This window comes from Mytilus edulis, chromosome 8 (assembly GCF_963676685.1).
Source record: "Mytilus edulis chromosome 8, xbMytEdul2.2, whole genome shotgun sequence".
Taxonomy (NCBI): domain Eukaryota; kingdom Metazoa; phylum Mollusca; class Bivalvia; order Mytilida; family Mytilidae; genus Mytilus; species Mytilus edulis.
Window position 1 is genome coordinate 12,424,969 of NC_092351.1, and position 26,593 is coordinate 12,451,561.

The 26,593-nt window shown below is 31.7% G+C and overlaps 2 protein-coding genes across 2 annotated transcripts in view; one reads left to right on the forward strand and one right to left on the reverse strand.

Annotated features, from left to right (window-relative positions):
* Positions 1-227: 227 nt before the first annotated feature.
* Positions 228-26,593, reverse strand: part of LOC139484829 (U3 small nucleolar RNA-associated protein 18 homolog) — a 69,638-nt gene continuing 43,272 nt past the window's right edge. The window contains exon 12 of the mRNA XM_071268820.1: positions 228-977. Within this exon, the coding sequence (XP_071124921.1) occupies positions 953-977 (25 nt within the window). The 3' untranslated portion in view covers positions 228-952. The remainder of the gene's footprint in view (positions 978-26,593) is intronic.
* On the forward strand, positions 10,333-18,206 carry LOC139484828 (uncharacterized). Its single transcript, XM_071268818.1, has 4 exons — positions 10,333-10,918; positions 11,512-11,661; positions 13,938-13,992; positions 17,215-18,206. Exons 1-4 carry the CDS (start codon positions 10,364-10,366, stop codon positions 18,009-18,011), a joined length of 1,557 nt encoding a protein of 518 aa, XP_071124919.1. The 5' UTR covers positions 10,333-10,363; the 3' UTR covers positions 18,012-18,206.

Here is a 26,593-nt window from a genome sequence, read left to right on the forward strand (position 1 = left end):
CATGACGGATGAACGGTGAAATGAGTTATGAAAAACTTAAATTTATGTATTTGAACTTGGTGCTATGACTTGATAATGATAATGATAAAGATTATGTTAAATTTTAAAAATATTCTATGTTTTAATGTTAAAAAAAAATGTCCACATACAAAAGTGTACTGGAACAAGATATTGGGGCTATGAGAGAATCTAGGAAAGTGTATCAACAACAACTCTGAAACCCTCACTTTTAAGGTGGACATTGTATTATAATCATTCCATACTAAGTACTAGTAATAGGTTCAATCATGATATGAAATATCATTGGAATCCTGTTAGTATTGAAAATATACAATATGAAGGAATACACGTATATTGGATAGTTATAATAATACCACATTGCCTAATTTTTACATCATTTAATTTAGATTTGTAAAATACTGTGACAGATACACAGACAGCTTGTACTTGTTGCAACTTCAATTGAAAATTGTGAAAATTTCAAATGTCAATAAAAGTATAATTATACAATATAAACTTTTTAGTAATTATACTTTTTACCAATGTTAAGTGTTCAAGTGATCGAAAGTATCATATAGCTTAAACAACTTGCATCACTAACAAATAAATATTCATACTCTTTTTATCAATAGTACTACATCAATGATAAGTTATAGTATACAAGTCACTGACAATATATGTACCATAAATTAATCATTGCTAATAATTCCATGATCATTGCTAAAATGTTGATCAATCTCTATGAATATAAAATTTTCAAAGTTCACTTCTTTATGGTAATAAAGCTGGATGTCTGTTCTCTATAGTATCAAACAACTTTTAGCACCTCAAACAGGTTTACACAGTATAGTATATGTTGAATCTGGTTTTATTTGATGTTCACCGATCTTAATCTCCTTATAAATGACCTGCATGTCAATTGTTTGTTTTTTGTATATATTACACAAATGTACTAGTAGTTGCTGTAGTGCTTCACTCTACAATAAAAGATAATTTCTGTATAAAAGATGCAGCTATAACATAATAATGACAACAGCTTTAATATACCTCCATGAAATCAATTGATTTTGATTTACATTAAAAGGAAGTTACTCCTGAACATGTGTAGCTCCTCAGTAAGTTACAATCTTTTTCCAATTAAGAGATTACTGTATTGTATTTGAAGCTATGCCTACGTAAAATGTGGGTTTCACTGTTGCAAATTGATTTTACCTAGCGACACATGGTAGGAAATTAGATTACAAGTGAATCTTTCCTCTTTTAACAGGCTTGTTTTTTAAAAGTGTTTCTTTCAAGATTTGAAATTAAGTGAAAGCTCCAAAATAAATTCACTGTTCTAAATTTTCTTATGAAAATATAGTAGTAATATTCATTACAATTTAAAAACTGCTTTAATATCATAATTATAGGCTTAGTTAAAGATATAATATGAGTATCCAATGAAGTAAAAGTTAATCTAACATGAATACCAAACTGACAGAAATATTTCTCTGAAGTTATACCCATAAACGTTGAATATATAAAATTACTACATGTTTACAGTTAGATATAAACTGATCTTTGAACTTTAAAAACTGTACCTGTAAAGTAGAGCTAATCCCTTGTTGGTTCCCACAGTAAAATAACCACTATTTCTAGAGAAGTCCATACACAAAGGGATACGTAATTTAGCATATAAACTATCAGGAAAGTTAGAGAACACTGTCTGTGAAGGCACATGTACCTGTAATATAATTTATGATTTGTGTGTACAACCATTCATATGTGTAAACAAGATATTTCATTGAAAAGGACACTGCTTTTTTATATAACTATAATTTATAATTTATAATTTATGTGTACAGCCACTTATTTGTGTTTTTTGTAAATACATTTCAGAAAAAGGAAGCACTGCAATTTCATATGACTTACAATTATTCGACATTAAGAGGCCTTTTTTAAAAAGCATGCTTGCAGTATTATCATTGGTTTTGCTTATTGTTAAAGGCTGTTGGGTGACCTTTCCTTACTTATGTATATGTCAATTGGTCACTGGTATAGTGTTATTTCAATTTCAATCAAACCACATCTTCTTATTTGTATATTGATTTTGTATAATAAAACTAATGTCCAAAAGTACCTTAATAAAACATAAAGCCTTATAGGGTTAACCTAACGTCATAATGATCCTCTTGGTATCATAAAATCAATGGTAAAATTAACATATAGCCTCATTGTGGACATCTTATTTTGAACGGCACCATCAAATGAATTCCAATGATATAAATTTAATTTAGGGACGTTAATATGACATTCTATCATATTCTGAAAAGAATATCAAAAAAAGTTAAATCACAAAAATACTAAACTCAAAGGAAAATCCAATCAGAAAGTCCATAATCACATGGCAAAAGCAAATCACAAAACACATCAAAAACGAATGGACAAGAACTGTCATATTCCTGACTTGGTACAGGCATTTTCAATTGTAGAAAATGGTGGATTAAACCTGGTTTTAAAGCGCTAAACCTCTCACTTTGATGACAGTCTCATCAAATTCCGTTATATTTATAATGATTTGTGAACTAAACAGACATAATGAATAAAATAGTCAAAATATGGATACAGCAGTCATCATCGTGTAACAATTTTAAAAGGAACAATTTAACAGAACACAAAAAGCATCTATCTACAAACACATTCATTCATTCGCATGTCTGACGTCAGAAAATTTTATACGTCACATAAATTTGTTATTCAATGTATATCAAGTTGACAAATGTCCCTACTATAATAGAAAAGCCAGGTTTCATATTGACTGCTGGCTTTTGGATGATAAATTGATGGATTTCAACTTCTCTTGAGCTTTATCAAATTTTAAAACTTGACAATTTATGAAAATATTTTATTCACAAAATACATTTTTATCCAACTTTAAAGCACTAAAATAAGGCATATATATTAGATCAAGGAATTATCTTGGAAAGATAAAATAAAAATATGCTTTAAATCAATGTCAATGTATGCACTGTACCTTGTTTTGATTTATATTATTTCTGTTTAGATATAAATAAAGCAATCTGAATGTTATATATTATCTACACTGCACTCATTCTACTTACTAATTTTACTGCTCTTTCTGCTGAATCTGAACACATAGCTAATATTTCTGATGTTGAATTGAATACTAAGTTTGTACAAGGTGTTGTTATATTCAATAATGCTTTCAATGGTTTGGGTGATCTTGATTTAAGACACACTGATGGTTTGTAAATGTTCACCACACCACTATATGATCCACACGCTAAAAAATTATGATCATGAGAAACAGCAATAGACCTTCCTTTTGTACATCTATCATCTATAAATCTTTGAATACAATCACGTGTCTTCATATCCCATATATATACATCACCAGCATCTGAAATAGAACCATTAAATATATATAGATACATATCATTTATCATCTTTTCCAATGTGCAAGTTGTTATCAATAAACACATAATTCTTCAATTGAAAATTCATTCAAATAATTAATATAATATTCAACACTAAGATTATTTGGACACTGATCTTAATTCACTTACCATGCTAAAGTTCTCCATTCTTTAATTTTCATAATACTGACATCATAGCAGATACCTGTTTTTTTATTTTTATAATTTCAAATAGATAGTCAACATTAGGAGGAAAAAAGACTAAAGCTGCCAAGCTTATAGTTTGGTCTGTCAGATATGCTTATCATCTACCTAAGACTTATCATTGGCACTGTAGTTATACATTGTTAAAACATTCAAAAGTCCAAATAAAATACATGGTTCAAGAGCATAAACAGATATAAATGTGAGTAAATAGTTTTTCTTTGTCAGCAAATATAATATGAAATATGTTAAAACAGAGAACTAAATCTAGAAGACTATACATTGACAAGACACATTTATAATTAAGAGTGAGATGTGTGGAGGAAAACAAAAGACATGTTTATGAGCAGACACAAGTTTTAATCCTATTAAGTTGGTCTTCAAGCATAGACTTCCTGATTCTTATGGTATAGGTTTGGTGAACCTTCTAAGTCGTTTAATTAAAATTGAAAAAACGTTTATCACGTTTCTTTTATGGTTTAGCTTTGTCTATTTTAAAACAATTATCTACAAATGTGTAGATATTTATTTTCTCTTTTATTGGCAACCAACAGCACCTACTAATTCCATTTAAAAATGTTATAAATCAATCAAAGAGCATGATGGATCTGAGGGATACAATTGCCATTGTTTTCATTAATACATGTTTTAGTATTATTTTCAAAAATAATTCAACTGCACATGTAAAATGTAATTTCCATAATCTGAATAATTATTCAACTTCCAAAATAGCCAATCATGGATACAAGTGTATGAATAATGTAATCATTGTGTTTTATCTTTGTACTATCAATTCCAAGTTTACTTTCCACAGCAGTCATTGAGAGTCAGAGAAGGTATTTCACTTCGTACCTTATCGCCTATTTTCCTACGTGAATTCTAGGAGGAATCCCATTTCTAACTCTTTAAATATTTAATATCCTTTGGGTCAGTGGGCATGACTCCTTTCCGTACACATTCCTCTGTTTAAATTGTGATCGCTTTTAATATAATATGACGTCTATCGACAGAACGAGTTAATCTTTCTCGACGTATCGTCGTATTTTGATTCAGAATTGACGTATAAGTATAAGGGAGACAACTCGAAGCTATAATATGGAAGACTCCATTTCGGCTGAAGGGGTGTTCTAGTTACACCTTTACGTTGTGGACTACATTTATTTTACTTTAAATGGTGCATATGATTTAAAATTATGCAACAACAATAACCCTCAATAGAAGACAGGCATAGAAAGGATCTCATGAGTTTCAAATTAATCGATGAAGTTGGGAATCCAGAGCAATCAATCAATCTGATACCCCTTGAAGTCAAGAAAACTATGTGCATGCGCATAATTACCTAAACAAACCCTAGACTTGTGATTTGTAGCAAGGACGTATTTTCAATTTTAATTAAACGACCTAGAAGGTTCTCCATTTCTTTATGGAAGTACAATATCAAATATCAGTTTCATAACGGTGACATAAAATTTAAACAGGATCAAAACAGAAGTTCTGCCTAAAAAAGAAAAATATTCACATTTATTAGTTTCTTTTCGAGAATAATTTGTAATATTGTTTTATCTAAACAAATATTATTTTTTATAATCAAGTCAATATAAAATGTATATTTTGATTTTGTTTCTTTCTGATTTTAAGCATGTTTAATTGCTAAGTAGGTTTTAATTGTCAGTTTTCTATTGTCCTGGTTGTCAATCTGCATCTCAATGACCAACTGGCTCATGTCATTATCAGATAAGTGTGAAAGCCATTACAACGCACATAGAACCTTTGAACAGAAGTCAGGGTTAAGCTTCATATATGGGTATTACATCTATGGTTCAGTGGAATGTGAAATTGGGGTAAAAACTCTAAATTGGCATTAAATTAGAAAGATCATGCCAGAGGAAACATGTGTACTAAGTTTCAAGTTGATTGGACTTCAAATTCATCAAAAACTACCTCGACCAAAAACTTTAACCTGAAGCGGGACAGACGGACGAACAAACTAACGTACTGACGGACGGATGCACATAAATTGGGGATAATAAATTGGACATAAAAATAGATTCTGACGAATTGAAAACTTCTCATTAATTTCTATTGATCAATTACTTACCTTAAACAGGAGGTACACTTATCATCTTCCCAACCATCATGTCATAATAATGAAAACCTTTATGTTTTGACCCAATGATGACCTTTTCTCCATTGGCACTAAAATGAGCTGAGTATATCGGATAATTCTGTAAGAATATACTCTGTATCGTTGGGTTATTTTTACCATCAATCTGTTAAATTAAAAAGAGTTATTCACATAAACATTTCAGTGATGCTCATGTTTAAACTATTTGTCAATACCCTAAAAGCATGAGTGCTTATTTTAGACATTTATTATGTAATTCAAAATTACAACATTAGCATCACCTTATGCGTGACATTTTAGTACTGTCAAATTTTTATAGCAATGGATAAACTTGTTTTTTCATAATAGTATTGCTTTCACCACTTGTCTTTTTTTGCTACAGTAGCTTGTTAAAATGTCTGACCAGTTGAACAGATTGGTTTGATAAAAAAAGGCAATTTGGTCAAAATTTTGAATTAACTACAATAGGTGGAGAGCACAACTTGCAGTCAGTCACAGTTTTACTCTTCTAATCTTAATGCATTGAGATTTTCATTCTTTACAAACATTTTTACAAAATATCCCTGCCGTCTAATTTTGCACCGCATTTATTGTTGATGTATATGTTTTTATAGTTGGAAGAACAATATCTTGAATGTTGGTGTTTTCTTATTTTTTTACACATCCTACTTTAGACTAAATATATCTTATCTTATCTTAGGTCTTCAACAGTACGTTGTAGCATTGGATAATTTCTACCAAATTGAAATATATAGAATTGTTTATAATTTGTTTGAAAATAGTGAGATGCAGACTCTTTATTTGAGTTGAACAAGTTTCAGATTTTCACCCTTGCAAGAAAAGTAATAAGATGAAATTGGCTTTTGTGTCGGGATGTTTAAGTACCCGACCATGTCAACTTTTATTTTTGTCCATCTGATGAGTTAAGCCTTTTTCAACTGATTTTTATAGTTCGTTCTTATGTTGTACTGTTATACCACTGTCCCAGGTTAGGGGGAGGGTTGGGGTCCCGCTAACATGTTTAACCCCGCCACATTATTTATGTATGTGCCTGTCCCAAGTCAGGAGCCTGTAATTCAGTGGTTGTCGTTTGTTTATGTGTAACATATTTGTTTTTCGTTATTTTTTTACACAAATAAGACCATTAGTTTTCTCGTTTGAATTGTTTTACATTCTCTTATCGGGGCCTATTATAGCTGACTATGCGGTATGGGCTTTGTTCATTGTTGAAGGCGTACGGTGACCTATAGTTGTTAATGTCTGTGTCATTTTGGTCGTTTGTGGATAGTTGTCTCATTGGCAATCATACCACATCTTCTTTTTTATATATTGACCTTTGTCATTCTTACTCATTATTCAGTCTACCTTACAATGGGTGTATTATATTGTACTTCTATCACCTGACTTATGTGTTGTCTTTTTAAGTATTATATTGACAAGGTATAACATTTTTATAATTATGACGACACACACTTTTAAATTCCGACTCAAATAAGGGGTTCATGTCAAATGTTATATAAATACATTGTTTACCAAAAATATCTTTTCTTATACAGACATTTATATACACTTCTTACCAAACATTGGTATAACAATTTAATAAATCAAACCTAGCACCTGAGATCACCCCTAGTTTTAGTGAGGTTAGTGTTGCTTATTCTTTAGTTTTCTATGTTGTGTCATGTGCTGTATTGTTTGTCTGTTTGTCTTTTTTATTTTTAGCCATGACGTTGTCAGTTTATTTTCGATTTATGAGTTTGACTGTCCCTCTGGTATCTTTCGTCCCTCTTTGATATAACAATGTATATGCAGTCTATCATTTCATTTATAATGTGATATGGCTATTTAAAGGATATATCTAAGAAATAAATTAACTTCTCTAGTTGACAAATTAATCAAAATCAATTCAGTAAATACATTTGTATTTCATATGCCCTTTGTATGTTTCCAATTTTATTGTTTCTTTTATTTTCTCAAGATAATCATTGTGAACAAATTGACCTTTAGAGGACCCCATTTGACAAAACTTGTGTATAAATCAATAACCAGGTACCTTATACCTTATCATGTGATTTATGTTTAAAAATACCAAAGGGTATTTCCACAATTGAATGGTTTTCCAGTGAAAGCACAATTAGTTTTGTTTCTTATGTCTATAAAATATTTAGAAATAGAAAATGAAATAGGATAAAGGTTTGTAGCATTACCACTTTTCTAATTTTTCCAAAATGAAAGTTATAAAATGTCATATGATTGCATTTTATTTAAATTGAAAGTAGAAATTATCAAATCTTTTACAAAATGTACAGCAATATTACCTGACAAAATTAATCAGTCTATACATTTGCTAAAATATCATATGTTCCTACTTTTGAACATTAACCCATGTATTTAGAAACAAGAATGTGTCCACAGTACATAGATGCCCCACTCACATTATGTTCAGTGGACCATAAAATTGGGGTAACAATTCTAATGTGGCATTAAAAGTAGAACAATGATATCATAAGGAACATGTGTACTAAGTTTCAAGTTGATCGGACTTCAACTTCATCAAAAACTACCCTGACCAAAACATTTAACCTGATGCAGGACAGACAGATGGATGGACGATCGAACAGACGAATGAACAAACAGACGAACGGACGCACAGACCAGAAAACATGTCCACAGTATACGGATCCTCAACTTGCACTATCATTTTCTATGTTTAATTCATCATGAAATTGGAATCAAAGTCTAATTTGGAATTACAGTTTTCTGACAAAGCATGCAAAACAAAACATTGATTAACTTGCTTGCTATTTTTGCTTGGTTGTTTGCAAACAATAGATAGGCGGAGTTTCAGTCAGTTTTCATATTTACTGGGATTTGATTGGACCATAAGAATTGACATGAAATGAATTTAATGTTTATTGTCCAATCAAATTCTAGCAAAAGTAAACAAACATCCAAACAAATACAGCAAGCAAGTTAATCAATGATTTGTTTTGCATGCTTTTAAAGAAGTGCTGTAAAAGTAGAAAGATCATATCGTAACGAACATGTGTACTAAATTTCAATTTGATTGGACTTAAACTTCATCAAACACTACCTAGACTTAAAACTTTAACCTGAAGCGGGACAGACGGACGAACGATGCAACCAACCAACCAACTAGCACTCCTTGAAAACAATGCTCCTCCCAGTGTATGAAATTCTTTAAAATGTTAAAGTGAAGAAATGAAGAAAAAAAATCTTGGAGGCAGCGTTCCAAAATGGAAGACATTTAATATGCATTTTATCCCTTGGGACCATGTCGATTGGCTTGTGGAGTCTTCATATACAATTGTTATACTGCATACACAATTCACAAAACATCGTCAGAGGACAAAATTCAAAGATTAATAATGTATGTGTGCATGAGACATCACACCTTTTAAATGTCCCAGAATAAATGCATTTCCTCAAAAGGTTGACCAGTTCATGCAATAGTTTTGAGTGCAGACATAAGAATATATGGAGATAAAGAGACATTATTCAGTAACAGTAAAAGTGGTAGGAGTACGGAATAAAATTTTCCAAAACTAAAAAATCTATTATTAAGATTTCATAAAAAATCTGGCATGAATTTTGACTACAGGATTGCTAACAATGCAAATTTCCATATAATTAATACTTCTAAAGGGCTTGTACAAGTAAGAGCACCAATGATGCAGTTTTCCATAAAATTAATGTTTCCAAGGTGCATAACCCGTAGAAAAACTATTGATCGCTACTGATTTTCCATTTTGCCCAAGACATTGCCTATACAACCTTAGATATAAGTTTTATAAAAAAAAAAAATGCTCAAAAAACGGACAAATGGACAGACATACGTCTGGTCTTTCTATGTCCTCAGCAAAGTGTGCGCAGGGGACAATAAGAGAACGGAAACAGTTTTGGAACAAAATTTCTGAGTCAAACAAATTAAATAAATAAATATTTAGATTTCGTATGAAATTTCACCTAAAATCATATCTGGAATTGTATAAATTGTATAATCATATACAGTAATCATGGTAATTAAAATCCTTGTTAAAGGATCAATTATTGTTATACTCGTGGGTGCTTTATTCTAGTGAGTTTGTTAAACAAAGGACACAGCCCCCTTAATGAATTCTTTTTACAGTATCATGTCAAAGACATAATGGGGTTAAGCTTCACTCGTATTACTGAGTAATTAAAAAATAAAGCGTATATTGAAATATGTTTTTGTTTTTGAAAAATCTAAGATAAAGAGTAAGCAATTATAAAAAAAATGTACTTATAAGTCACTTGCAGCATTTCTTACATCACAACAAATAAATCTTGCATTTTGTCCATTATTTTGCAATCATATACATACATGAACATGAAGACAAAAAATTAAAACACTAAAACATATTCATGTAGAAATGATAATAATTTCCTGCAGAAAATATTAATTAAACAGGGTAGTATGTTATCTTTCAAATCCATACTATCACTAGAGCTAAACTTGGAATAGCTGAAACATTCTTTCACGTAATTCCTCAATGCTGTTTTCAGAATGGATAGAGAAGACAAGAGAAGGTACCTTGTAGTAGGCTCAGTCATACTGGAAATTGTTTCTCCACTGATGAGAAAGAGGCTAGAAGACAGCTACAAAAGTACAGGATTTGGCTGTTTGCAAGATTTTATTAATAGTCTTCTTGTCAAGCATATCCTATTTCATTTGCGTCACAAAAATAGCAAATGCTGTGTTGACAAAGCTAATTGTGTAAACCAGCAATCTCTTCCTCTTAACTATAGCCAGTGGAATAGGATGTACACTGCAGGATCAGCGAAACATAACTGTCATTGCAAGTATACAGCTAAGCCTATTTCCTTGAATGATCTTGACCTCACTTTGTTAAGTTTAATTTTACTGAACTGCTGCAGCCTGTCATCAGATGAAGAAACTTTGATTTCTGACATCCGAGAATTCAAAAACAATTATCTAAGCCACAACACAGACGGTGCAATTTCTGAGACAGAATACACCACACTCTGGACAGACTTAACATCATATGTTCAACAATTGGACCCAAACAAACAGCATGACCTTGTTATAACACAAAACAGACCATTGGATGAGTCTCTTTGTCAGTACTATGTAACTTGTCTTCTAGATGTACATGTAATACTTGAAAAGGTATGTACTTGAAGTCTGTATAGTTACTAGAACTGTAAATCAATTTATTTCGCAAGCGATTTATTATCATAACAGAATGAAAAACCCTGGGAATGTGGCTTAAAAAGTCTAAACACGAAATAAAGTATCCCAAAAAATTATTTGATTTACAGAATATAGATTCATAATGCATTGTTATAGTTATCATTGAAATTGAAAGCAAATACATGATATCATTTACCGGTAATTTGTAATTCAGTCCAATGCATGATAACTTGGGATGATGGTTTTGTTTGTATATTGTAGTTGTAAGAACGTTTCTATAATAGTTTATAGAAAAGAAAATATTAGGGTATCCATCCAAGTCACAAAATCAGTATGCCATATATGTGCACAGCAACAAAACAATAAAAGCAAATACATATCCATTTTATTGCTGTTCTTTACGTAAGTTTATTGTGAGGCCTTCAACTCTGATCACAATACCTCTGTGGACAGATGACAACTGTTATTAGTATTGACACATCTTGACATTTAGCTAAAAAAGAAAGCAATTACAGTGAGAGGATAACATGTGTTATTTAACGACTAAAAGCTAAACTTTTTTGTTTAAGATTGATACAAAAATAGATGCAACATCTGCAGAAATAAGGACAACTATTGGCAATGGTAATACTGAAGTATTGGAAACTATTGACACAGTAACTGCTCAAGTACTGGCTTCAATGAGTACCAACAACGATTTATTGGTAGCTAAAATAGAGGTAAGGTTCCGCTTTAATGAAAAGCCTCTGCTAGTTGCCTGTTCTAAATAGTTTATCTATAGTCACAACTATCCTTTCAACACTCACTGGTTGAGTGCCTTTGATTCCATACTTAATGGACTAGGATTGCTATTTTTCTGCCAAGTTCTGATTCTTTCCTGGCACTCCTGCTTACTCCATCAATCAGAACTGGTGGCCATGATAGGGACAAATGTACGTCAGGTACCACAATCAAATCATCATATCAAATCAATACTTTATACCAATTGGAGTTCCTGTTTAAAACCTAGAATTAGTGTAAATGACCTCAATAAACAATCCACTCTTACTGCGATGTATGTAATAACATATGCATTGTGACATTGAAAATGTAAAGGAAAATGCTTGAAGACATCTATAATATGCATACAACATATTAATCCTGATGTACGAGGCCATAATTATGTCTAGTTGTTTGATATAAATATGATCTGAATCGGATGCCTACACATAACTTTTTCACAATTTATTTTTATCAAAAAGAATAATAAACAATGTTATCTGTAGATCCAAGTGAAGCGTTCAACCTCTTTAATTATCGAATGTCATTTTTTCACTAAACTATCATCCTTAGTTCATCAGTGGAGTATTGGAACTGTATGTAATTATATTTCACCTATAAAAAACCTCTAAACTAAAACTTTTGTTCAGCTCATTTCACTTACTAGAATGAACCTTAACTTAGATAAATTCTTTTTTTTCTAATTAGTTATTGTTTGCCAAAGTTCTATTGCATGACTAGTGTGGAGAATGCCACGCTCTATCCGCGTTAGGAAACGTGATGAAGTCTTATATGGTCTGACGAAAGGCAAATATATTTCCCTATCCAATAAACCCTCATTTTTGAATGCATAGCATTTCCAAATTTCCAGACCTTCATCCCAGACAACCCCTATTTGTTTTAGTTCTGAACATGCAGGAACTATTTGACACTGGAAGTTTGCAATCAATCAATCACATAGCTGTCAGTAACTTCGAGAGTACTTTGAGATCTACGTGTAATGGCCATAATTATTCAAATTCCTATGCACATAGGGATTTTACAGTACAAGATAAAAGGGAATATGAATTTCTTGAATATTTTAAGAAAAGTATGAACAAAACAACACTTCTGCGTGACGTATCGACTAAGTGTCTATGCATTGTGTGGCCTGGGGAAGGTGAAGATTTAGGAATAATAAAAAACAATGGTCGATACGTAGTCCAAAAGTAAGTGTTATTATTTAATGGTCTCAGTGCCTACTTTTGTTTAATGTAGGATGGTCAATATGTACTATTAATTGACGTATATATAATGATTATACTCATTCAGAACACTTTGTGTTGCTTAATTAAGAGCTACGCTGATCCATTCTAGGCAATATATGTTTCTTATATTTTTTAATATTTGTATTGGTCTTTGTGCTTATACAGGATGTTCACTTTCGGTTTCCCTTATTACCCGTATTAACCCGATGGCTATTACAGAAGGTTCACTTCTGGTTTGATTTCTTACAGAACACTATACTTTACTTTGGACGTATCTTTATTATATTGATACATTTTTATATGATGTAATATTACATAACAGTGTGAAGAATTTAAACAATTTTCAATGTTTTGAAACGGGTTAAAACAACCTTTTCGAGAAACACTTTATATTATTAATAATATTTCAATTCTGTTGATCATTCATCTCCTACGGATGATTAAAGATTAAGAATGGGTAAATAAATCGCAATGCGCGAGACAAGTTCAAGTATGAATTATTATAGCGCTTTTATGGTTAGTTTCATGGTTTATTCATTTAGTAAGAGTGTTTTGGACTGGCAGTTTTTATTTTTACCCTATTATAGATTCTATATCAGCTATTTTGGCCCTAAACTCTTCGAGTCTCCGGGCCAAATTAACAATACAGAAATAGCCAGTAAATAACACTATATATGAACTATATAGTAATAAATTCAATATCTAAACATTATCCATACCAGTTAATGGGATAAACAGCAGTATATCCTGGGAATGTTTGCATCAGACTGTCCTTGCTATGGATAAAAATACTATATTCAGTATCACCCAAGAAATATGCAACAGTAGTATTTGTTGGATGAATAGATCAACAAACACACTGAGAGACAAACAGTTGGACAAAGTGAATGCAATATTAAATCACCAAAAAAAAAGTTGTTAAGAGTTGTCTCATTGGCAATCATACCACATCTTTTTTTTTTTATATATAAACTATGTTCTGTTTTCAGGAGATGTCACAGAATATGATCTGTCAGAGATGTAAAAGAAATATTGATGAAAAAGGTAGTGGAGAAAATAAATACCAATGATCTGTTTTATACTCTATAGTATTATACATATATTGACCTAAATGTTCAGCACAGAGGAAAATCAAACTAATATCAAATAAATATGACTGTATAGTTTCAAAAGAGGGGCGAAAGATACAAGAGGGACAGTCAAACGCATAGATCGAAAACAAACTGACAACGCCATGGCTAAAAATGAAAAATACAAACAGACAAATAATAGTGCACATGACTCAGCATAGGAAACTAAAGACTGAGCGACACGAACCCCACCAAAAACTGGGATTGATATCATGTGCTTTGGAAGGGTAAGCAGATCCTGTTCCAAAAGTGGCACCCGTCGTGTTGCTCATGTTATTACAAACCCGGTAAATAGTCTTATTCCGTAGGTCACATTCATGAAAAGGGAATGGAATTTAAGATGCTAGTTATGGTAATATAATTTTATTGATTCATTGATTATTGAATTATAGTTGCTTTCTTAATGCCCACTTTGAATTTCGTCAAAGTCAAATTGAACAAACAAATTAAACAAATTTAGCAGAATATGTCCCCTTGAATACAGATCCACCCAGTTTTATGTTGTACAAACCAAGTACAGGTATTTCTTAAATTCAGACTTAAGTATTTTATATTTAGACCAAAATCTCTAAAGCTTAGTTTGAGTAACTTTTGCATAAACAAACTATAACGACAATATTGTCTTATAAATAGCTAGAGATAACATTGCAACTTCCATTTTTATAACTCAGGTACCATTCATTTAGATATGTTCAGATTATCAAGGATAATGTAGGTACTTTTGACATAGTCAAGCGCTGTTAAAGACCATAGTTTCTAGAAATGATATATAAGATCAGTCAAATTTGACTTTAAAAATCTTACAATTGTTCAATTTCAAATTATTTGGTCCATGGTTATTTTTTTTTTGTTCTTCTAATTTCACGACGAAATCCAGAATTGAGCTATTTTCGTAATAATCAAGGGGCATTCTGATGAGTTAAGCCTTTTTCAAATGATTTTTATAGTTCTTTTATTTATATAAATACGGCCGTTAATTTTCTAGTTTAAATTGTTTTACATCTACATTTCGGGGCCTTTAATAGCTTACTATGCGGTATGGGCTTTTCACATTGTTGAAGGCCGTACGGTGACCTAAAGGTGTTAATTTCTGTGTCATTTTGGTCTCATGTGGAGAGTTGTCTCATTGGCAATCATACCATATCTTCTTTCTTATATAAAAGTGAAATAATCATTCTAAATTTAAATCTGTGATTAATGGTTCCTTCATAATTTTCTAAAGACCAAATGATTCGGTTAACGCCTGCTAAGTTATATGTTTTATGGTCTCATAATCATTAAATATAATTCAGGAGACTTGTCTAGTCCCATATGAAAATGTAAAGGATTAAATATTCATAAGGCAACAAACCATAAAAAATAAGCAACTAATTGTGTTTCAATTTTGTAGATTTATGCCTAGTAGGGACACTCATATTGCTTTATAACACCGATATGTACTCAATTAGCTTCGCTTCAGTAATTATTCATCAAATTGACATCTCTACTTGAAACCTACAAATTGGCAATTTCTCATTTTATTAAGGGAAATACATTGTAACTCTGAAGTTAAAAAGACCATGGTAAAATCAGTTAAATTCATTATCTGTACACTTTAACTTTCAAATTGTTAAATGATTTGATGGAAGCCCGCTCAGTATTTGCAAGGGTAAACAAGACATACTTTAAACATTGGCCATAAAGCTGTATGACATAAAAAGTTTAATAATTATAAAAATATTTGATAATAAAATTGAGAATTGAAATGGGGAATGTATCAGGGAGACAACAACCCGACCAAAGAGCGAACAACATCCAAAGGCCATAAATGGGTCTTCAATACATCGAGAAAACCTCCGCACCTGGAAGCGTATTTCTCATGGCCTCTAAACAAAAATATTTACTAGCTCAGTGATAATTGACGTCATACTAAAGTCTGAAATATACACAAGAAATTAAAATTTAAAATCATACAAGACTAACAAAGGTCAGACGCTCCCGACTTGGGACAATGTGCCGGGGTTAAATATGTTTGTTGAGATGTCAACCCTCCCTCTATACCTCTAGACAATGTAGAAAAAAACCGCACAACAATACGCACAGTAATACTCAATTTAAGGACTACAAGCAGTAACTGACATGCCAGCTCCAGACCTCAATTTAACTGATTGAAAGCTAATGTCTTCATTATATGAATATCAAGTACACTCCCGCTCGTTAGGGGTTTAGCATTATGCCATCATAAAATATACTAGAAGAACATAACCCGTATCATGCATACATATCGGATTCGGACTTCTTTTAAACTGCGTTTTAATGTGCGTATTGCTATGTGTTTCTTTATTCTACATAGACTAGAGGTAAAGGGGGAGGGTTGAGATCTCACAAAACATGTGTAACCCCGTCACATTTTTGCACCTATTCAAAGTCAGGGGCCTCTGGCCCTTGTTAGTCTTGTATGTTTTTTTTAAAGTTTAGTTCATTTATATGTTTTGGAGTTTAGTGTGACGTCTATTTTCGTTTAACTAGTACTCTTTTTTTAGGGGCCAGCTGAGGAACACCTCCGGGTGCGCATTTTTTCTCGCTGCGTTGTAGACTCATTCGTGGACTTTTGCTGTTGTTTAACCTTTGGTCGGGTTGTTGTCTTTGTAACATATTCCCTATTTCCATTCTCAATTTTATATCTAAAAATTCAAGCCAATTTGTTTAGACAAATGATGCCATTAATGTCCATGTGTACCCTTAAATTGTAAATATCGTAATTTTAACAATTGTGTGCTTCACATGATAACTGCAACAAGATATAAACCAACACAGTTGACGCTTCCTAGAAGAGAACAGAAAAAGTATGTTCTAGTGTTGAGATAAAATAAAACATGGGTCAAAATTGGGACATTATTTAGGCTTCCTTTGTCCTTCTCCTTTGCGAAATACATGTTATACAAGCATAAAATTTAAACTTCTTAAATAGTTTCTGTACCCTAGCTTTCATTCTTTAAGATTCATAATCTGCTTATGATACATTTATTAGACTATCTATATTAGTACATATGTTCAAATCACTACCACGGTTATGAAACAACTAAAGCAGTTATGCTAAATGTATTAAACATAGTAAGTACATAGGTTTCTAGATTATTTTCAATTCATTTTACAGAAGGACTTTCACAGCCATACAAACTCGGTCAGTCCTCTTTCATACTCCATCATCAGATAGACTTGGCATCAGTAGTTAGTGATGACTCAGGCGGAGTAACAGATCTAGTGATGATGGATGATGGTAGACTGGTAATGTGTTTACCGGACCTTGACATGTTACTAATCTGTAATACAGATGGGTCACAGGCAGACATTATTCGTGTACCTGGTGAACCATGGCATGTTACAGCAGTGAACAACACTACCGTAGCTGTTCCATTGCATGAAAGAAGTTGTGTATGGATGTATGACATAAACAATAAACTAAAACTTAAATCAATATCAGTACCAGAAATGTTGTGTGGTAACATTGCAAATATAGACAAACAATTAGTAATTAGGGGTGATAAGAGACTGCTGATCATTGATCACCAGACAGGAGAGGTGGTTAATACAATAGAGACTGGCTGTGGTCCTTGGAGGTTACATGGTTCTGGTGACAGAATATTCTACGGTGATGACGATGATAACAGCACCAATGTGTACTGTTACAGTTTTACTGATGACAGTCATTACATCCTAACATTACCTTCAAAACCCGATAAGATGACTACACTACACGATTTCAGTATTTATGTCGTTTGTGATGATGGATCAGTACAACATGTGTCATCTGATGGTAAACAATTTAAAACTGTCTCAACAAATGGACTAAAACAAATGAAATATCCTCGTATATCATACAATTTTAAGCAAAGAAAACTAGCCACAATGGTTGATCTAAATGGAATTGTCAATTTCTTCTATGAGAAATAATAGTTTACTGTTAGCATTTACATCTTCTTATAATATACATAATACTTAAGAAGAACAAAACATATAACTGAATCGATATAAATTTTTATTTTATTACACATGTGTTGTAATAATTGGAGTATAGGTGTCGGACCACAAATGAAACATCCTTATTTTTTCTATTAAATTTTGCAATTTTCACAGCTTTCTTAATATTTTACCTTTGGTTTAACTTCACATAAACCAAGTATATCCTGAATAGTACATGTATCACCTTAATACATACCAATTGTCAACATACCTTTTAAAGTCGTATAAGAAAAAAATGTTTTCATAAGAAAATGCTTGTACTTAATCAGGAATATGACAGTTGTTATCCATTCGTTTAATGTTATTGAGCTTTTAATTTGATATGGACTTTTCCGTTTTGAATTTTCCTCGGAGTTCAATATTTTTGTGAAGTTTCTTTTTATAGGTAGACAATTTTTCGTAAAACAAAATTTATCGACCTGTTAACCTGTGCATGTAGACATTTAAAAAAACCCATCTGTAAACCTTACAAACATCGACGATAGACGACCGTATCACTAATTAAACAAAAGACGATTATCGGTAAGAAACTACATGTGCTTATACTCCAGTTCAGAAGTTGCTTCTTTTAAAAAAAAAAGTCCAACTTAAGGGATATGTCTGGTCCAGACCATATGTTGTGTATATATTGACTACGTTTTTATACATGTAGTTAATGAGTTGCTTTTAGTGTGGAATCTTATCATAACAGGTAAAATAGTTCAATTTAAAAGGGTTTAATATCACGGTGGGTATGGTTGTCCTGCGAGAGAACGTTCTGTGCTGGTGATTCGGTCCTGACGGGTGCTGGTGATCAATGAAAAAATGTAAACAAAGACGAAAATGATGATTTTTGACGTTTTCACTCATAAAAAATGGAAGAAAACAGTTGAGATATTTCAATTTTGTTTTTTATGGGTTCATATGTAAACCTTTAAAAAGTTGACCCTCTAAACTGTTTCAGTAAGCGTAACACAAAAATGCTCATTTTCAGAAAATCTAGAACTGAAAAAATAAAACAAAAATGCTCATAGAGTCCGCTTTCTATACCGCAAACCACACGACAAAACTATTTTGTGAAAAAACATTGCAATTTATTAAAATTTAGCATTTTCTCAATTTATTCATGTCCTGATACTGTGCTGGTGGGTCCTGTCATTGTGCTGGTGGGTCCTGATACGGTGCTGGTGATTTTGGATAAGAAGTTGGTCATATTTGAAACAAATGTTACAAAATCAATAAAATTGGGCAGATAATTGTTGTCAATATGATCTATGACTGCTATTTTAGCTCTTGTTCATCCATTTGGCTGTCAAGTTAATATGTGTTTTCAAATGATCGTAACTTGTATTACATAATTACATAAAAGGGCAACATCTGTCGTCCAATATCAGATAACAATATATAGTATCTAAAATAAGAATAGTTTTATTAAGATATTAAATGCCTCTTACATTGATGCTTCAACAATGATCAAAGCCCATGCCGCATAGACATGTTTGTTAGCGCTCCGCATACCCCTCCCCACTTCCACCCAACCAACCCTCCTCATTTCCTCCTTCATTGTTACAGTGGTGTACCAACACAACAACTTATCACATAAAATAATAACATAAAGACACACATTATTGAACAACGAATGGTCGCAGGTACTGAAAGCTAGTTCAAAGCTGCATTTTCAACTAATAGATAAACCATGTTCTCATATACAAAAATCCAAATCGTGTCGATTAAAAAAGTCTCAAAACTTAAGTTCACATTTTAATGTTTGATGAAGCAGAACTTTAAAAGTGTGCTGTGAATCTTTTGCTCACAACAGTTATTGTCATCATTATGTTTACATAAGACTTATAAAGGAATTAAGAAGGTACCAAGAAATATTTTACAGTTCAATATAATGATCATGAATGGAAGGAAATGGTACGGAAGTTTACATAGGATAAAAAGAAATTGATAGTATTTTTTGGCGACAGACTTAAACGCTTCTTTGCATTATATAGTAGAGCTCTTCTATAAAAGCATGCAAAAAAAAACTTTGATTGACTTGCTTGCTATGTTTTCTTGGATGTTTTCAAACAATAGGTAGGCGGAGTTTCAATACATACTGGGATTTTATTGGACAAATACAAACTGACAGGAATTGAAGTTAATGTTTATTGTCCAAACAAATTCTAGTATATAGTAAACAGACTACTTACCTGTAGTTTACAAACAATCATAGCAAGCAATTTGATCAATGGTTTGCTTTGCATATATTTATAGAAGAGCTGTAAATTCTAAAAAGAAAATTCTTGTTGTCGTAGATGGTTAAATCCTCAACAAAATCTCAATAACTTTGTTGGAACAAATAAAGGTTTTAAATAAAATTTTCGTGGACTTTTTAGCTTCCACCCTGACGAGGCATGTTAGCTGTTCGTATGCTGTTGCACCTGACGCACGGAAACTTTCACATTTCCATCTTCTTTTCTGAAATATTTTACCCAGCTCATACTTGACAGGATTGTTATCCTAGTAAAAGGTGTAACCAATGAATTGAACACACAAGTTAAAACTTCCACAATACTATATAATCCCGAAAATCGTAAACATATTTTCTTATCTTAAAAGGGGACAAGAAGGGTTTCTTTAACAGGCCAATAAATAAGATTACAGTTAATTTGAAAAAAAAAATGAAAAAATAGGGGTATTTTTTCTCTCATAATAACAGTAAACAGATTCAGAACAATGTCAATTTCAAGAAAGCAGACAATAGTTAATTAGTCAATAACAGTACAGCATTAATGATCTTGAATATATGCCACTTTTAACTAAAATATAAAGGCACAGAACCAGGACATAGGAGCACAGAACCAGGACCGTTTTTCTTATCACCAGCACATCGTCAGGACAATTCCGTTTAACGAACTTGTACGACTTTTGCAATATAATATTGTTGTAATATACTTTGCATGGTACTTATGACGCATCAGAGAAAAATTAAGCAACAAAACAGTCGTTTTATTGCCGTTCTGATACAATGTAAACAAACCCACCAGCACAGAATCAGGACCCACCAGCACCTGACAGGACCAAATCACCAGCACAGAACGTTCTCTCGCAGGACAACCATACCCACCGTGAATATTATCAGTTTAAATAAGTTCTGTATTCAGAATTTACCAAATGTATTTTACAGTAAATGAGATTCCTTTTCTTTTGATGAAGTAACTTCAAATTCATGCTACTTAAACAAATAAAATTTTGAAGATGATGATGTCAGGAGAAAATTTATTCATCATGTAAAATAGTGGTGTATGTAGTTTGTAGACCACTATAGGGACCAGGGCTTGTATTATTTTCATTGTGCCTTCTTTGATAAACTAATCAGTTTTATTACAAAACATTTTCAAAAAATGATATCTATTAAAATATATATATGTTTTAATGAATATAAGACTTAATTATTTTAATGTTTGCTTTATGTCTGTAATTGTTATACTGTATCAGCTTTCAATTGGCTAATATAATGTTAATTTGCTTCTTTAACTATTTCCAGCACACGAGTTCTTGATATAGAAAGCCATTTAATGTTTAGTTAGTTACTACTTGCATATTACAGCTAAAGTTCAGCCTTGTTATTGACCAGTGTTAAGTGTTCTGCTTTGGAGTTTTTAATTCTATTTGATTGCGTGCACATTTAGTTAGTAAATAGTATGAAATATATGTTACATTAAATATATAAATTACTACTGCTAGTATTCGTTCTTATTATGTAGTAAGTCACAACTACGGTGTTAACATGCATAAAGCTATTATATAGTCATTTTTATAAACTTACTGTTTGCAAAACGTTTGGCTTTCGAACTTTTTTTATCTGAGCATCACTTATGAGTCTTATGTAGACGAAACGCTTGTCTGAAAATCAGGACACTTATTCATGTAAATAAAGCTACTTCATACAGATGTACAGTTTGAATGATATCAGCGACCATCATCATTTTTGACATTGGATGAAGAATTTAATTCATACTTTAAACTATAATTCATTAACTTATTTACAAAGCTTAATGCTCTCTGATCTTCATGAGAGTATAATGGTGCATCATGATCTTCAATCCATCTCTATTAAATTTAAATTGATTAAATATTATTTGAAAATTAAACTTGACCAGGAGCTTTTTTTAGTTTTTAGATGTCACTCAATATCTCACCACCTTTCTCAGTAAGTTTGGGTAAGAAAAAAAAATCACTTTATACAATTCAAAGAAAGTTTGACTAATTAATAGATGTAAAAAAAAAAACGTCAAACCCAGACTGTATCTAAATTAATTTTGTCTTCAAAAGCCTTTTTTAATTTTATCAGCAAAATTCATAATAATGAAAACACATAATTTGCTAAATTTTGGTTTAGTTACTATCTTTTGGTAGTGAAACAGTTCTGGTCATAGTTTAGTAAGATGCTCAAGTAATTTGAGTCTTCAATAAATATAATCACAACTGAAACTCAACATAGATAAAGGTCAAAAGAATGCAGGATACTATCACTTTAATTGCTTATTGTGACTTTGGTCACAGGCTCGACAAAACACAGATTGGAATAAAAAGAAACAGAGGGACAGTAACCCCCTCCCCCTAATAACAAAAACAAATTCAACTGTGAGCTAGATACCCCCAGTATACTGGTATAAGTATTCAGTTAAAAAGAAATTGATAAGTGTTTAATCTGAAAAGGTATCACACACTGATACATACTCCCATAAAGATTGATACAAACATTTTTGGGGGAGGCTCAAATGAGAAGTTTCAGATAAACAATAAGTATGACATAAAACCAGCATAATTGGCATTCATACCCACATCTTCTTTTCTATATAAACGCTTTCTTCCATAAGACAAGATTTTCAAAATAAAGAAACAAATATATAGACAGAATGACATACTAAACTTGAGCAAAAAAAAAGTGTCTAGTTTAAAACTGATTAGTAGATTAACAAAATGGACGTTAAAGAAACTTCATTGATAAATCTACCCGTGTGCAGCTTGATACTACGGCAAGTGTCAAACCATGAAGAGATTGGGCAGGTATGGGCACAACATTCAAGCTTGTTACAGCTATGAATTTATATTGTGATTCAATATTTGACACCACATAGGTTTCTGACACAGAATGAAATTAGTCAAGAACAGAAAAATTGGAATTCTGCTTCTACTTTTTTAATATCCAAAATACAAGATTTATCATATAAATGTAAACTAAGAATTTGATTTATTTTTTAATGGACAATTTTAGCAAAGTTTTTAATATGCTTAATAAAGGTAATTAGATTAAGCTGCAATTGGAAGATAACCCTTTGTAGAAGTAATTGATACTTTTTTGGTGAGTTAATATTGCTACAAACGAGTTAAGGTTTATATGTCATCAGATAATGATTAAAACATATTGATATTTTGATTGATGGGAAAGTAGAATAATGTATTGTCATCTAAATATTGTTTAATTGTTCGTTAAGTAAAAAGGATTATTATAGTATTAATGAATGGGTGTTTTTATAATGGCCCTGTTATATGTCCAAGGTATGTAATAATGGTCGAGGAAGTCTGTAATGGCTCGAGGCAACGCCGAGGGCCATTACAGACATCCGAGGCCATTATTACTGACCGAGGATATATAACAGGGCCATTATAAAAACACCCATTTCTTAATACATTTATTAACCAACTGACCAAAAGTGTATGTGTTGCTGCCAACTTGATGTACTCTCTTACTCTTTTAAAGACAGTTTAGTTTGAAAAAAAATAATTTGTACTTCACCATGATAAAGCTTTAAATATACCAAATATCCAAGATATTAAGTTGAAAAAAGTTATGTGTTGAAAAACAGGATGAACAGTGATCCCTTTATATGGTTCACTATGTTGGTTGCTGGTTACTAAATTAAATAAAATACAGACAAACTGGGCATTAATACAGGGCCATTACAGAAAAACAGGGCCATTACAGAAAAAGAGGGCCATTACAGAAATACAGGGGGCCATTACAGAAAAACAGGGCCATTACAGAAAAACAGGGCCATTACAGAAAAAAACAGGGCCATTACAGAAAATCAGGGCCATTACAAAAAATATGTAATTTTTAATAAACAGTCATTTTTGGCAATAATGTACTTAGTTGGTTAATAAAGAATTATATTGTAATTAACTGACGATTTCTGAAAGTCGTTTGCAAAATATCGAACTAGATAATAATATTAAAATTGGAATGAATTGATAAGTGTTGTTAATTGGGTTGTAATTCTAATTGGTTGGAATTTTTTTCCCAAAGATTTGTGTAGTTGTTTTTAGACTTGTTGTGAGAAGTGGTATCAAAAGATGACAATAATCACGTGTGATTTAATCATAGATTATCGTTGGTTATCAGCCGGTACGGTACAAATGAGAAAAGAATTGAGTTGAGATGACCAATGATAATCTGTTCATCGCTATTTTACCTATGAAGAAGTTGTTAGGTTCCTTGAAAACGGCTCGTGATCCCTTAGTTTCTAGCGATGATTTTCATATCACTCGGCTCTGTTTTCACATTGCTTGACTCCGCTGCGAAAGGTAATTATCAGTCAGAAGATCAAAGGAAAAATTCGCAAAAATAGTGATCAAGTGGATTATCATTGAATCTTGGTTTGAGTTATTTCCATTTGAACTGAAGTATCAATGTGGAGGATTTTTTTTTAAAACACCTCCAAGATGAGACATAAGCTAAATAAATCATGGTTTAGTTTTACAAATTGTGACTTGGAATGATAGTTGTCAAATTGGCACTCATACCACATCTTCTTATATCTATGAACATAAAGTCATACTAAAAGTTTTGATTATTACAGATCGATATACAAATATCCGTGTAAATATGATTTATTTCATTTTTGTTGACACCAACCAATAGATCCTTGATAATTATTTCCCACCTACGATAGTAGAGGGGCATTATGTTTTCTGGTCTGTGCGTCCGTTCGTCCGTTCTTCCGTCTTATGTGCTGTACATAACCCTCTTTCTTATTATATTTTTGGAATACTAGTAAACATTAAAGCCAATTGTTTCTCATTTAGTCATCTGTATATGTAGGATGGGGTGTTTCACCTGTTTCTAATAGACGTTTTCTTTTCATAACTTTAACCCCCCCCCCCCCCCTTTTCTTCGTTTATATCAATTTTTACATCTGTAAAGCAAAGCTATACACAGAGCTTTATATTCAACCAAGTTAGACGTTCATGTTACACAAATTTAGAAACAAATCATTTATATATACTCTTTCACACCCAATAACAGAAATTTGATATTTACCTAGAAATTGACGAACACTTTACTATCAAAAGACGTAAATAAACACATTTTGTTTTCGACAATATAAAAAACATCTTTAGATCTTACTTGTAATGAATTGTATACATAAATTGCAAATTTAGGAGTTGAAGTAGGTCAAGGTCACTGTTAATTAACAGCTGTTTGAAAATTTCAAATATGCACCCTATATGCAAAAATGTCTATCTAAAGTCATTTTTTGGCGATAAAAATATAAAATAAGTTCTAAGTGGAGATACAAAAGATAAAAATTAGTTGTTTTTATTTTTGCTCAAAACGCATATATGTAGGAGAAACAAGCTATCTAAATGTGACTGTGAATTTTTCTGAATTTAAAATAAACGTGACAATGGCAGACAACGACGACAACGGTATTTCGATGAGGTTTGTTCTCCTCTTTCCAATGATATAAAATATAGCCGTGTGTTATTTCGTTAAGGCAAATCGATCAAATTTCTTGATTGGGCACCCTACTAAAAAGCATGAGAGCTTAGTTTGGACATTTATTATGTAATAAAAAATTACTACATTAGCATCACCTTATGCGTGACATTTTAATACTGTCAAATTTGTATAGCAATGGATAAACTGATTTTTCATAATATTATTGCTTTCACCACTGTATTTTTCTACAGTAGCTTGTTAAAGTTTCTGACCAGTTGAACAGTTTGGTTTGATAAACTAGAGGCTCTAAAGAGCCTGTGTCGCTCACCTTGGTCTATGTGAATATTCAACAAAGGACACAGATGGATTCATGACAAAATTGTGTTTTGGTGATGGCAATGTGTTTGTAGATCTTACTTTACTGAACATTCTTGCTGCTTACAATTATCTTTATCTATAATGATTGGCCCAGTAGTTTCAGTGGAAAATGTTAGTAAAATTTACAAAGTTTATGAAAAATGTCAAAAATTGACTATAAAGGACAATAACTCCTTAGGGGATCTTGTGATGACTTATTTGTAAATCTTACTTTGAAGAACATTATTGCTGTGTACAGTTTATCTCTATCTATAATGATATTCAAGATAATAACCAAAAACAGTAAAATTTCCTTAAAATTACCAATTCAGGGGCAGCAACCCAACAATGGGTTGTCCAATTCATCTGAAAATTTCAGGGCAGATAGATTTTGACCTGATAAACAATTTTAACCCATATCAGATTTGCTCTAAATGCTTTGGTTTTTGAGTTATAAGCC